Source organism: Hirundo rustica, chromosome 2, assembly GCF_015227805.2.
Source record: "Hirundo rustica isolate bHirRus1 chromosome 2, bHirRus1.pri.v3, whole genome shotgun sequence".
Classification (NCBI taxonomy): domain Eukaryota; kingdom Metazoa; phylum Chordata; class Aves; order Passeriformes; family Hirundinidae; genus Hirundo; species Hirundo rustica.
The window spans coordinates 86,009,287-86,024,661 of NC_053451.1; the positions used below are offsets into that span (position 1 = coordinate 86,009,287).

The 15,375-nt window shown below is 36.9% G+C and overlaps 1 protein-coding gene across 2 annotated transcripts in view; it reads right to left on the reverse strand.

Annotated features, from left to right (window-relative positions):
- The window catches only part of LOC120749698 (gamma-aminobutyric acid receptor subunit gamma-3), a 102,706-nt gene that overhangs the window by 9,089 nt on the left and 78,242 nt on the right, over nt 1-15,375 (reverse strand). Inside the window, exons 3-5 of one of the 2 annotated variants that reach the window (XM_040057378.1) lie at nt 9,092-9,244; nt 3,242-3,438; nt 1,715-1,744 (exon numbers count right to left, since the gene is read on the reverse strand). In XM_040057378.1, coding sequence (XP_039913312.1) covers nt 1,715-1,744; nt 3,242-3,438; nt 9,092-9,244 — 380 coding nt within the window. The remainder of the gene's footprint in view (nt 1-1,714; nt 1,745-3,241; nt 3,439-9,091; nt 9,245-15,375) is intronic. The other variant, XM_040057379.1, reaches the window with a different exon arrangement.

Genomic DNA, 15,375 nt, shown 5'->3' on the forward strand with positions numbered 1-15,375 from the left:
CTAAAATTATTGTAAAAGCAGTCTTTTTTGACTCTATTACTTTGGAAAGAAAAAACTATTGCTAGTTTTACATGGAGATCATTTTACATGGTGATCTGCTATACCACTATGCCATATATTGTACATTTTTTTGCAGATCTTATGAACATTTCCAACTCAGGAACTGAATTTTTCCATGCCTGTCTAAAATATTTATGTTAAAAAAATATAAAACCTCAGAGAGGTTTTGGTGAGTCAGGATAAAAAAGTGCTCTGGCTCTGCAAAGAAACTTCCTCATCTCTGGGATGCTTTGTTGTTGTTTTGTTATATCAACTATCTGCTCAGGACAGATGAAAAAAAAAAAAAAAAAGCCCTAATAATACAGAGAGTTTAATCTGGTTGCTTTAATCTCTGTCAGGTAGGAGGTATCCTGAAGTGACAAGATACGAGGGGAAGGTGGATGATCCCTCCATGTTCTGTGTGTCCAGCTGAGGTGGGGAGGAGAGTACTGCACACACAATGGGCACCATCCCAGTCCCACCCAGAAGGTCTGCCCAGGCAAGGCACTTCTCCAGGGCTTTGGACAAGGCAGTTCAGGTGCAGTGTTAAACATGCTTAATAATATTATTTCTGACAAGGTATATGCACGTTTTCTAGGAGGAAAAATCATGGGATAACCTTAACATGGATTTACTAAGATTAATACATTTCACTTTTTAAGTGTCATCACTGCAAAGCTGAAAAAGACCAAATGATATCTTGAGAGCCAGAGGCATTGCTTATTTAAGATCCAATTTGAAGAGTTTTTTTGTATAGACAAAGGTCCTGCTCAATAACTATTTAAAGGTGGAGGAAAAAAAGATTGAGTAAAAATCTTGGATATGCTGCAGATGCTTTCAAAGCAGATCAGAATGACTAGTTCTATATAAAGGTTTTTAAACCCTAATTTCATTTTAATTATCTTTCCATATAGATTTTAATTGGAAAAAGGAAAGTTCTGCTACCCATTCAATGTGCTCTGTTAACTTCATCTTTAAAAAAATCTGTCCAGGGACTGACAGCAATAGAAAGTGGATTGTTGTAATGCTTGCTGTAAGCTATATGAGGTCTTAAAATATATTGGAGAACTCACGTTTACAAAAAAAAGTGTATATAATTATTTGCAAAAAAGATAGGCTAATAACATGGATCTGGCAGTTGTAAATGAGAAACTTCCGCATATCCAACCTAAGAAATGCAAACCCCAATGTTTTAGTTCTGACTCTGTTCTTATCTGATGGCAGACAATTCAGCTACCTGGTTAACTGGCTTCATGCTCTCCAAATGCTTTAAATGCATAAATGAACTTTTTTTATTCTGTGAAACTTAGTTAAACATAGATGTTTATGACATAACTTGTGTTCATTACTTTCTCATAAAATATAGTGAAAAATGTCTGTATTATATAAAGCAGATACACAAAATTTCTGAGGTAAAAATAATCCATAATACTCTATACTTGACCCTCCTCCCTCCCATATCTCCTGATCAGTCCTCATAGAAAAAGGCAGATATGTTCCTCTGCCACAGATGAAAACAAACTGACCTTTTAACAAAAAAAGAAAACCAGTATTTTTAGTGAAGTCAGGGTGAAATACAACACAGCAATACAGCTCTCTTAGGAATTAGTGCAAGTAAATGTCAACCATCTATTCATGCCCCCAATTCTCTCACTGAATAAAGTAACTCACTTACCATTACATGACCAAAACTTACATCAGGTAGCTTAAATAAAGGTAAAAAAAGAATTATTCATAAGAAACCATACTTAGTGCTTCACATGCATCCATATGCAATAGTATTCCCTGGACCAAGCCCTTAAATGCATAAAACACTTCATGCAGTATCTTCTATATATTCAGCATAATATTCTGTACACTTGAAAATGGCATGAAACTTCAGCAGAATGCAAATCTAGTTTTCATAGACCTAAAATATTTATTCAACACGTTAAATTCATTTATTGATCAAACAATAGGTAAATGAGCATTTTTTTCTGGTGTTAATTTAAATCCCATCAATGTTGCATGCTTTCTCACATTTTCGTTCATATGTCTGGAATTGCATCCTACTAACAAAGATACTCATGACTTTTTAATTCAGTCTTTCTATAGGATGGCACTTTTAGTTTGATCACGAGCAAGTTCATTTCAGTCTCAAACTTTCCTTTTGTTAGCAATCTTTTGCTCTTTGTGAGCAATGCATTTTTGTAAGAAGCTATTTTAGGTTTAATGGAGTTGTCATTGACTAAGTCTACGGCTTTCTAGACTTTCCCTAATCCCATATTTGTTTCAGCTTTTCCTTCATTAGTTCTTCATTCAATCATTTTCTATAGCTCTTCATTCAATCCCTTTAATACATCATGACCTATTATTCCCTAAATTTAGGCTTCTCTCTTCTCAATTTCCGTTTTCACATTTTTCCTATTTGGCTCTGATTTCTGATTTCAAATTTCCTTATTTCAAATGTCCTTATTTCCTCCATTACACATAACGGCATCCAACAGCTCCAACTACTGATCTTGAAAATGCATTTATCAGGTCAACCCCCTTCCATATGTTTACCCTGAGATTTTTTTTCTCTGTTGAACTGCCCCCTCTCAGTTATGAAGTAAACCAGACAATTCTTCCTGCACAATAGTTTTAGTTGATTCTAAATAAATGGGTTTTGTGTTTTTCTGGGTGTTACACTTGGAAGTTGTTTTATGGCCAAAAATGAGCCATGTGTAAAACCTTTTTAAGTGACCTCTATTTTTGTCCTTGGAGGACATGCACCTTTGTGCACAGGGCTTAAACCAAATGCTGTTTCCTGGCAGAGACAATGAAATTCTGCTCATAAATATTTCTAGACCTGTTAAGCTATGGAATAGCACTGCATTTGAATATACATTGATGTGCATTTATTTGTACAATGAGCTGTGCAATCTGTTTCAGTGGGAGACTTCTCCGACTACCAGCACAGTAATTGGAGGACAAAAGATGTGTAGGCAGCGTTGCTGCTCCATGGTGAGCAGGCTGCTTCTGTTAGGAACAGACCTCACTAAGCAGGCACATAACTGCTCCTACTGCTACTGCAGGTGACTTTTCCATCGGAACTCAGGGCAGATCACTCCACTGGGAAAATCTTGGAGGAGTGCAGTGCCATGTGAGTACAGGCTACTCTTGAATGGTTATCTGCTCCCTCAGCTGCACATGAAAAGAAATTTAAATGCTCCCATCTTACCGACTTTTTCTTCTTAGTACAGTTTGGTTTCCTGCAACTTGAGTAGTAGTTGAGGGTGGCATACTCCATCAGAGCAGCAAAGACAAATAGAAAGCATACAGTCACAAACAAATCCATGGCGGTGACATAGGAAACGCGAGGCAATGACTTTCTTGCGATAGTACTCAAAGTTGTCATGGTCAATACTGTGGTGATGCCTGCAGAGAGAAACTTGATTTAATTGTGTGCAACATCACTTCTCCATATCACAGAAGAATCTTTGTAAATAAACATACATAACAGAAATCCAGAGTTTACCCAATTAATTAATTAATTTAATGTGGTATTATTAAATAATGGAAAATAACATCAGTAGGGATCAGTAGTAGATTTGCTTTGTTGTTTATTTTCATCTTTGCAAAAGTGACATTGCAAAAGCCTCTCATTTTGGTTTTCTTCATCTTTTTTTTTCCCCCCCATCCTTATTAGATTGAAGGTGGGAGTGAGGGAGAGGGAGGGAATGAAGAAATTTTCAAAGAAAAGTCTAAGGAGAAAAGGTATTAAACCCAGAAAAATAAAACCAAGAAACTTAGTAAGCAGTGACGGAAACGTTCTATTCCACAGTAGTAGTGCTCTCAGGAAAAATTCTATGCTCAAAAAAGAAAAAGAGCTGGAGGGAGAAAACCAAATTCTGCTAAGATCTGACCATGAATTCTGAAAGTATGTCTTCAGACCACTGCTTCCTCGGGAGTCCTCCAGTGCCATTTTCCTTCTGAGTAAGGGAAGTCAATGTTACTTGCTCAGTCAGAGTAAGACTCTCATATAAACTTCAGATGCAACATTAACAGAAATAGCATTTTTAATTCATACAAAGCATCACTTCTGAGATTGATTTAGTAATAGTGAATATAATGGGATTAGTGTGAAATATCCAAAATAATAAAACCAGTGCTAGAATGAAATCTTTCATGTCAGTTATTTGACTCCTAGTCATTCATACAATTTCTCTTTATTCCTGAAGAATAGCAGTCTTTTCATTCCCAATTTGTTATGAACTACATGGCTTCTGATAGAAAAAAACCCCCAACTTTTCATTGGCTTGGGAAAAAAAGAATAAGCTTTCCCACTAGTAAGTCTCAAGAGAGAACCTTCTCAACAAACAACATAGCCATAAGGTAATCTTTCTTTTTTTATAGTTAAAACGATGTTTCACAATGGTGCATAGTGTTTGAAATGGCAAGAAATTACTGAAATTATGCCTTACAGTTAAATAACTTCTCAATAAAAGCACTCTGGAATTAAAGAAGGATTTGTGGATTACTTTTGACTACTTTCTACTTATGAAGGATTGTCCATCTCTGACTTGTAAAGTTTGATAGAAGCAACAGTGGTTCACAGGAACAACCTTCTCCATTCAAGCTAACAGAAGGTCCCTGGAAAAGGCAGCAGGCAAATTACTGCCCATGTCTCAACCTTGAATAATAATTATTAATTGAATTCCTTATATATCTATTACCCAGAAACAAACAAGCAAAAAGTTTCTGAAAATAATCACAAGTCAATAATCAAGATGAAAGCAATGCTGATAGGAAGCAGAAAGTGTGGACTTTGTGTGTGCCTTGGACACAAAAGCTATAGGGAAAATATTTCTGTTTCCTGAATTCTATACTACCTCCCAGTATAAGCAGAGGGCATGATCCAGTAACTTCTCCAGACCCCTCAACATCAGTTCTGTACTCAGCTGATGCTTTAATAAACCTGCAAAGACTGCGTTCAGCCATTCATCACAGTTGCCAACTGCAGAGATGCCCAACTGCAAAAGGCATGAACTCGCTGGCTTTGATTTGACCCTTACTGACTATAGGTCAATCACTTTCTGTATGGCCTTGACCCAGGCCCTGGGAGTCACTCATTTCAAAAGACCCACATCCAGATTATGACATACCCTATAATATAAAATAAAGTTCTTTAACACTTCCTAATCCACATTTAGTTTTCTGACACAAAAGTATTCTTTTCAGAGCCACATGTATATGCTTTCAGACATTTTATTATTTTTTAAAAAATTCCTCAAAATCTATAGAGTTCTTCCAGCACAATATACAGTGTCCTGTTTATCTGAACTGAAATGTAAGTTTTTATTTCCCACTCATCCTGTGATAGGACAGTTTTTTATTAAATGGCTAAAAAGAAATAATCAGTTTAAGTATTTAAGTCCTCAACTCAGCCTTTATGCTACGTCCATGCCTTAAGCCTGAATGTGAAACACCAGCTCAAATCATGCTTACAACTGGATTCCTGCTCCATCTGTAAACAAGCACTGAGTTTTTAAAATGAGGAAAATCCTGTCTAGTATATCAATTTTACATCTAGCACACAAGCACAAATTTTGAAATGTTAAAATGAGTTTCTGGGGATGCATAGAGAGAGGAAAGCAAAAGCAGGTGCACCAGATGATACAGTTTTGTATTTCTGTACATTTACAAATCAGAATGTATATATGAATAAAATGCAGCACCATTATTTCCAAATATAATATCTAGTTTCCGTACCCTTAGTTCATTTTATCTCTCATGCTAAGGAAATTCAATTTGCTGAGTGATTTCAAATGCATATGTCTTGCCAGATGAAATTGTGAAGTCTCTCACTTTGTGGAATCCATATGGCAAAGTGCGCTTTGCATCTGTTATTGAAATTGAAGTAGTGCTCATGAACTACTTCAACAGAATTTTAGTATCACTTAAGGACAGCTCTGAGGTAACCCACCTTCAAAATTTTCAGGTAGAAATTGCAAGTGTAAGCTTACAAGTCTCTGTGTAAATACTGTTTTAGGACATTATACTCTCTCAGTAAATCCCATACCAAACATGCTATTGTTATTAGGAAAAGAAATGACTGGAAGATCAAATTATGAAGATATACATAATGCAGGAAAACACTCCAACTTTTAGATCATTGGTCTACACAGTTGTTTAAAATTATTATTGCTTGAAATCTGCTTACTAGACAATCATATACAAAGTGAGGTGGCGGGATTTTCATTGTTAGAAACTCTTAGGTCAGCAAGGCTTGTTTTTTCTTATTTTCTTGGGATTATGTTGTTGGGACACTGAAGGAAATGTCTGCTGCCTTCATGCATGCAATCACTTGTTCATAAAGTAAATTCTTCACCTTTCTGGTCTGGCACCTGTTTTGAGTACTTTCTTGGCTTTCTAGTGAATCAGGTAAAGATGAAATGGCAAGGAAAGCAATGTTCATTATTTATTAAATATCATCTGTATATTTTTTTTTTTTTTTACATCAATGCATTGCTGGCCTTGATACCCACTGTATCTTTTTAAACTGCAGTTTGATCCTGCTGTGTAGTAACTGCCTGGTCCATTATATCCATTTTGAAAAAGTACAGGGAAACTGGATGAAAACTTCAGTTTAACTTAATTCCCTTCATCTTCAAAGAAAATAACCTGTTCTCCTCCAGATCATAACTTTTCTTCAAGGAAAATCTGCCTCTTCACTTCAAACATTTTGAGATAATTTTGATTACTGGAGACAAGCAGAAACTGCAGAGAGACTTTTTTTTTTTTTTCCTCTTTGAATGAAGAGCAGAATAACTCAGGATCAAAAAATATAGTTCTCATCCAGCACTCAAATTTTAGTTCCATTTTCTCACTGACTCTTCAGGTGGCCTAGAGTTAGTCTTGTTGCCAGTCTGGGCCTTAGTACCTCAAAATGCATGTAAAAAGGGGACCACAATAACACGATTTAAAGAACACTTTAATGTCTCTGGACAGTACTGCTGAAAGAATACTTATGGTCCCAAACCCAAAATATATATTTTTTTTTACCAGCATATTTGTTAGCATTATTCAGAAAGGAATAAAACTTATCCTTCATATAACTGAGTAATCGCCAATAAATGGAAATTATTCATTGATTTCAGAGAGTGAAATATTTTCCTGGTGCTAGTCCTTTACATTAATGCAGCTGTACTTGGAGAAGGTTTGTTGCACAGAGTGTCTACAATTAATTTCAACTAATTAGTACTTTCAGCAATTTGCCTTTGGCTGCATTACTCACAATTTTACCATGTGCCACTATCTAGATGTGGATGTGTGCTGTTGCTCAGACAGATTTATAAGTTGTGTTATACACGCAGGTCTACAGCAAATTGGGAGCACCTGCTTATTGCATCCCAGGAGTCAACAGGCCTGGCCAATTTGGGAGCAACAGGATTATATACACAAAAGAAGTGACCCATATATACTTGAATTTACTTTTAGAAAAGTTATATTTTAGCCTATGAAATTAAATTCTCAGTTGGAGTTTTAGGAATGAGTCATGACATTCATAGAGCAGAGCCTTTTTATGTTCTTACTCCAAATTCATTACTTTGGTATCTGAATGCATTTTTTTTTCCTCTGAGCTTCCTGCTGGCTTAGGGGTGAGGTGGAGAGTCACATGTTAGTGGTTAGTGATCTAACCTATTTCTGTGTCTAATTATTTGGAAAAATGAACTGTGTGGTGAACTACCCTTAGGTACAGGATATCAAAAATGCTTATGGCAATTCAATAATGCAAAGTGTTAGAAGTCTTTTTTCTCCTTTTTCTTCTGCATAAAGAAGGTTAACCCAACTAGATGCTATGTGACTCTTCCCATGCATGGGGCTTCAGACTCCTTTTAAAAAAGATGGAGAACAGTCAGTCTTTCTTTATCTCCCAAGTCACCCAATTTAAGAAGAAGAGTTCAGTTTGAGAGTTCAGCAGAGAAGTATACTTAAGATCTATTGCTCAGTTTTCTGGCTATCAGAGGCAAGTCTACACAGCCAGGAACAGGCAGTTCCTGCTGCTCTGTCCTCACCTGTGTGGTGTTTTTGCTGTCCTGAAGGTGTTACTGGATAACAGAATAACTGTGAGCCTTTGTGTCCATCCTGTTGCTAGAACTGTGGTGTACTGGCTCTTTGTCACTTACATGGAGGGAATGAGGACTGAATATTCCATTCTTGTAAAATAACCTCAGAAAAATGGACCTACATTGCAACAAACTGCAGCAGGAGGGTGCAATGAATAGCTGGGAATGGTTGAAATCAGACCTGCAAACTTTGACATAGGCTTCTCTTTTTTCCTAGACTGGTAGGTTTCTGAATCAGTTCATATTGGCAGACCTGGCAACCACAATCTGGACTAATAAATAGTTTTTCCTTTGGTTCTGATGTTTACATAATTGGCTGTTACATCCCCCTATACCCTTGACACTGTCAAAGCCTGCAGGTTTTCCTACAGATATTAGAAAAAAATTCTAAGCCTAAGTCAATATTCCTAAGTGTATACTAAAGCACATTGCCAAAATGCACATGCTGGTTCTGACACAAAGGAGTTTCTGGGAAACCTAAACCAGCATAAATCACCACAATCTATGAAAAATATCGATACACTCAGTGTGAAGCTTAACTTCAAGCATGCAAGCTAAAACACTTTGCGTGAGCTAATACTATTATATCCCACAATTTTCTGTATATATAAGATGTAATGCCCAGTGGGGGAGAGTTACAGAAGGGAAGGAAGCCAGCAGTGCAATTAATTAATTCTTCAAAAATGTCACTAAAATATCACAGTGAGAACAAGGAGACAGACATTAATTCAAGAGTTTTATGCAAAATAGGTGGCAGTGTCATCCAAAGGGTCAGATTAGTTTACTTTTAATTACCCTGTTACAGGAAAAAATTCCAACAGTCTCAGTAATAAGTAGATCTTGTTCTGCAAGACATAGTAGTAATAATCCAAAGTGTATACCTAGTGATCTTTTTGAAAGGAAGCTGACATTTTCAAATAATAGTGTAGGAACATCAGAAAAGGGAATTATTAACAACTTACCTAATGCTGTTCTTGCTGGTGTGGCGTCTTTTTTGATCCAGAAGGATACCCAGGAAAGAACAACTGTTAATATACAGGGAATGTATGTTTGTATAGTAAAGTATCCCATTCTTCTACTTAAGTCGAAGTATATAGTCATGACTACATAATCACCTGCAATAATAGCACAAAAAGGAAATTCACATTGTAATGGGATACAGACAGTTGTTCACTGACCCGCTAATATTTTAACTTTCATGAAAACACTGTATATTAAATATTTCTTAGAGTTTCAGCAGCATCTGCACAGTAATTCTCATGTGAAATTTAAGTAAACCTTGCCATTCTAATATCCTAAAGTTTTAGGTCTCTGTGGAAATTATGTATTTGACAGGCAGAGCTTCTCAGCAATCATTCTGGTGAGTAAAGTTTTGAAAGGCATCTTGAATTTCCAGACTTGGTATTCCTGGTATATCTTCATGGCCACAAATATGGAGGTACTGACATTCACCAGATTCTGCAAACACTACACACAAAATCCTTCCTTCTGCAGGTTGTGTCTTGTGCACCCTAATTTCAGGTTTGAGTGACTTCTGTTATCTTCCTTTGAGATATGAATCTGAAAATAGGGTCTTTGTGGCAAACGTAACATGCACATGAGTATGCCTTTACAGAAGAAGTCATTAATAGACACTAGAGCTCAGTGCTGACATTTCAAAACAGTTGTGGCCATTTGTGGGATTTTCAGAAGGTCAGTCTGAACACAAAGTTTATTATTTTGCTCTATAGTAAAAATCATACCTTCAGGGAATCAGGAAGAAGGTTAGTTTATCTCACATTACTTGATTTTTTTTACTGTATCTCTTCTGCTGATCCTTGTGATTCCACAGGGCATAATAATCTGTCCCTCCCTCTCTCAGTAGAGGCTACTGACCTTATCACCTCTACCCTACTAACAGCTCTCTCAGCCTCATAGATGTTAACTTTCTCTCTCAGTCATGGTGAATAACAGTAATAAAACTTAACTGGGGCTGATTTCTGTACTTCACTTGAAGCAGGTTGCTTGCATTTCAGATGTAAAGTTCATATGCCAGAGAATTTTTCATGTGGTTTTGTCTGACTGCATCAGATTTGGCCTAATAAATTTTATGGCTTCTTGTTACAAACCTTAACCTTCTAGAGTATGATATTTGTGGAAGGCATAATTTGCAATAGTTAAGTGACTCTGTCCTGTTACAACAAATCATCAGAATGAAGAATTTGGAAAGATATAAAGATTAATCCTCCAAGGAATGTACATACAACTACCCAAGCAGGAGCACAATGGGTTTATTAGTTGAGGCAAACTAAAGCTTAATCATCTAGTAACAGAGGGCATATAAACAAATGCATTTTATACAGTGGATAATTTGACTACAGCAAAATATTATATAGAAAAGAAATTAATTCAGTAAGAATAAGTTTCATCCAAAGCATCTCTGAAGTCACTGTAGAATCAATGAATTACCATAAGTTAGAAAGTTAAAGGTAAATAAAAATCTGATGGTGGGAATATGGGAATGTGTATAAAGGAAAAGTTCCTATATATAACTTACATCAGTTTGATACAGATATATTCGGAAGAGGTTGACAAGCCTGCGAATGTTTCCATAATGCCTCTGTTAGATGAAAGCATGTATTTTCACAAGAATTGTGCCAGTGAAAACTGTATGACCCCAAGAAACTGGAAAGTCACTTCAGAAGCTGTGCTTATGGAGCTCACTGTGGTTACAACTAGGACATATTGCAGTACATCATGATGTAGTGAGCCCTGTGGGTTTTCCTACAGGCTAAGGGTAATTGTTATTCCACTAATCCCAAGCAGTTTTCTCTGTGTAGGGAATGGCACCAGGTAATTTATGTGGCTTAGTAACCACAAGTTCCGCTGGCTTACTCTTTGGCTGGTTTCCCTCACTGAAAAAAGACTTCCACCCAGCAACTGAGATAATTACATTAAAACGGGTGTAAAGAGTCAGGTGGAGAGTAAACCAGTGCTTCTACTGACATGAACAAACTGAAAAGCATGAAAGAAATATTTAGGAGTCAAACATTATCAGTTCAGGCAGAAGAGTGAGCAAAAAATGAAATCAAAGACTCTATAGAAAATGTGTCAAGTCCTTCTATTTCCTTTACTTAGTTCCTGTATCTAGAGCTGTGTGTTTATGGAGAAGCTGTCTGAGAATGGTATAAAGTCAAGCACAATCTGCACACCTTCATTGTGTATAACAATACATGATACACACAATTTCAGTACGCACACAGGTCACTGCTCCTCTCAGTGTGGTCATGATACCCAGCACAGCAGCCATGAGTAGGAATAGATACTGCACTGTAAGATACTGAGAAAGTAATAAAGAGTCTCTGCTTCAAAGGCCTTTGACAAAAATAAACCTGATAAACATGAGAGTGGGAGAAAATTATGGCATGTTAAATGATGTAGAGAGTCCATCATCACAATGTCATTAACTGATGTAGTGTCTTTCCAGCAGGATTCATTTCCTGTGATTTTAAATATCTAGAAGGCAAATTCTACAGGTGACCTGCACACTGTGACCTCCTTTCTACACTTAATGAAATTGGTACTTTCAGTATATAGCTTGTCTTATCTGCTTTATAGGCATATTTTAGAAGGTGAATATATTCAAAACACTTCCATTTCTCTCCCATGATTAAAAAACAAGAGCAAGGAGCTGAGATGTGGACAAAAACATTGTAGACAAATGCAGATTATACAAGGAGTTAACCACATCCCTTGATTCCATGGTGAGAGCTAAATTGGGCTACTCCTGTTAGGATGCTATGGTTATTTTATTTAAATATAATAACATTCTTGGTGTTTTAAAGGAGATTTTAGGTTTTTTCTTCTTTTTTCCAGTTAAAGTTGATGTCTTCATCCTTTAGGATACATACAACTCCTTTGCTCATTCCTCTGTTCTCCTTCCTTTCTTCTTTCCTTCCTGCCTCCCTCCCTCCTGTTACGTAAAGGAACTCTGAATTTGTAAAATTTTACAAGCTGCAAATTCCCAGGTATCCAACAAGGACACACAGATGTGTAACACATGCCCGATGAAGATGAAATCCTACATTTAGCTATCCACTATTTTCTTGTCTGAGATCCACAGATAATGTCACAATGAAGGCAGTCATAGAGGCAGCAGCTGTGCATAAGGACTTGTGTGCTGTACCCTCTCTGCTGCTATGTGTTTATGAGAACACACTGACAGATAATATACCAGGCAATTTGCTTCACTGGAACTAGTGTCACAAAGAAGAAGTAAGAGGAGAATTTGCTGGTTCTCCTACAGTACTCAAACCATGAAGGTGTAGTACTGAGACAATGCATACTGCTGACAATGTTTGTGGGTAGAAGAAATCACCATTCTTGAAATTCAGAGCCCCAGCTGAAAACACCAGTGTTGTGTCTGCTCTCAGAGGCAAGCATGCTTCTGTACAACGTATACTGAATGAATTCTTTTAATAGCTATGGTAAATTAAAATGTTCTGCTAAATTACCACTTGAGTTCTATCCTCAGCCAAGAGATTACTGGATTGTCTCATTACATTCAAGAGACACATTATCTACAAGAGTATGTGCTGTGGCTACTTTCCTTATTGCACTAGTCCAAAATGCATGCTGCTGCTGCTCATGATGATGGTGATGGGGATGATTATATTATTTTTCCCATTATTCCTTCCAGAAGTTAATGGTCTCTATGTATCTGAAAGCATTGTATGCACATGAAAGAAAAGTAGCCATGGTGCATATACTTCTTTCTCTATACACACAAAATAATCTGTGCAAAAAACCTCTCCTCTCTCCTGAAAGACTCTCCTCTCTTCTGGGATACAATACATCCTGCAGTCATGCACAGCCCAGAGGAGAGAAAAACTTTCAAGAAGTCTCTTCAGTGCCTTCTTGCACCTTTGGGAGCCTTCAGACCTCCACTGTCACTCCTAGAAGGGGAGCTGGGGCTCCTTGTATGACAAAGTTCTGCAGTGTAGGCAAGATGGGTAAAATCTCCTTCCAAGTTGCATGTCATTAAACCAGTACACTTGGTTTAAAAGTAATCACACAGTAGTTGCCTAGCAAAGGACCACTGGAATAGCTAATACCAAGAAAAAAATTTTAAACCCAGAGAAAAATTTTACCTTTTAAAAATATTTTAATAATATTCTCAGGAAGGCAAACTAACTTTGAACTAAATTATCAATCATCAATTAACTGAAATATTGAAAATTATCTCGAAGCAAAGTAGAGAGTGATCAGTTTTCTATAAAGGGAGCAAAAGGTGCACCTTTAGGCAACAAATCTGGAATAATCGAAATATTGTAGCAACACTTCCCATGAAACCAAGATGACTGCTGGCTGTGACCCATACGGCTCATATTAGCCTGAATTTCTAGTTTGAAAGTAGGACACTGTTTAGAACAATAATGATTTCCCATACAATAACTGCACTGGATTTTAATGAACAAAATAAAATTAAATCAAATTTTTTTTTGACTTTTGAAGATTACAGGAATGTGTACCCGAATTGCTAGAATTTTGCCCATGCTGCACCAAGAACAGCTCCCTTGAAGGTAAAATGTTTGAGCAGAATGGAACTGGTTATTTTAGTAAAAATAAATAAAATTTTTAAAATACAAAATTATATACCATAAATAATTTATTTACTCAAACTATACTATAATATCTTATGCCACATTTTCATTCATCTTTCCATTATACTCTGAGGTTGACAATTAACTTAGGAAAAAGGTAAAAATGATGAACTTTACAAAGACTGAAATATGAAAGTACAATGCATACACAGAGAAGACTCAGCATGTGAATGAAGGTTACGTGACAATTCTCCATCACTAGAGCGGCAGAATAATGAGGAGTGGCAGAGTTTATCCATGTTACTACAAGAGTTTGATTTCAGAAGAAAGCCCTAGTCATTAAAATAACGGGTCACACTGTGTGCCACAAGTATCACTTTGTTTATCAGCAAGACCACAGAGAATGAATCATCTTCCTCATTATCTTAATAAATTGAATTTATGTAATAGCAAGCAACTCACTTTATAATCTTCAATGCTTTTTTATTTTTTATTTTTTCACTTGGAAGCCAAAAGAAGACTTATTTAATCTTGCCATTAACTATTCATGTCACCCTGAACCTGTTTTCTGATCTTTGGTTCCCAAAACTCCATTTTTTATTTCCTAGGCTAGGTTTCTTTTCTTTCTTAGTAGTTGAAAGTTTTCTAGTCAGTATGTACAGAAGTTTCTGCAAAATGTTCACCAGAGAGATTAATTGGAAGTGATGCATGTGGAATTGGAAGCAAAACTATTGTGGTAGGGCTGGTGCCAACAGGGAATGTGCTAGTTTCAGGTTCAAGACATGGAAGTTCCAGGTCCTGCACTGGCTGGAAAGGATATCACAGTTCAAAGTCAGGCAGAAACACAGGCAGTGTTACAAAACCCAACCCTGCCCAATTTAGATAATGGGTATTATTCAGCCTGGAAAAGAGAAGGCTTCAGAAGACCTAATTGCAGCCTTCCAATACCTGAAGGTAGCCTGCAATAAAAATGGAGACTCTTTTCAAGAGTGTGTAGTGACAGAACAAGTGGGAATGGATTCAAAATTAAGGAGAGTGCTATTATATTAGATACTAAGAAAAAATCTTTACTATGAAGGTGGTGAGACACTTGAAAAAGGTTGCCTAGTGAAGTTGTGGGTGCCCTGTCCCTAAGATAGTTCGAGGCCAGGTTGGATGGAGCTCTCATCAACCTGGTCTGGTACAAGGTGTCCCTGGCCATGACAACGGGGTTGGAACATGGAGATCTTTAATGTCTCTTGCAACAAGCCATTCTATGACTCTATGATTCAAAATCAGATGGAAGAGTCATGTGAACTAGCTGTTTTCACATCCCAGGCCTTCATCCCTATACCTCAGAGATACGCCTTGGGGGGGTGGGGGGGGTGGGGGCTGCCCAGCTATCTTCTTACTAGAGCTACTAAGAAAAGAAGAAAGATGGATTGTGATTACTTCAATTACACTGCCTACAATCAATACTTCATCAGCTGGTCTGTCTTGAGAGCTGGTATCCCATCCTAACATGACTCCAGGTATGGAGCAAGTTGCATCTTTAGAAGATCCAAAACCTCCACAAAATGGTACAAGAAAGAGTTTAACGTACTCATAGGTGGTTATGACTCCAAAATGAACTATTATTAAGACAAAAAAGACAAGGGTTAAAACAGGATTTTGAAGTTCTTTAG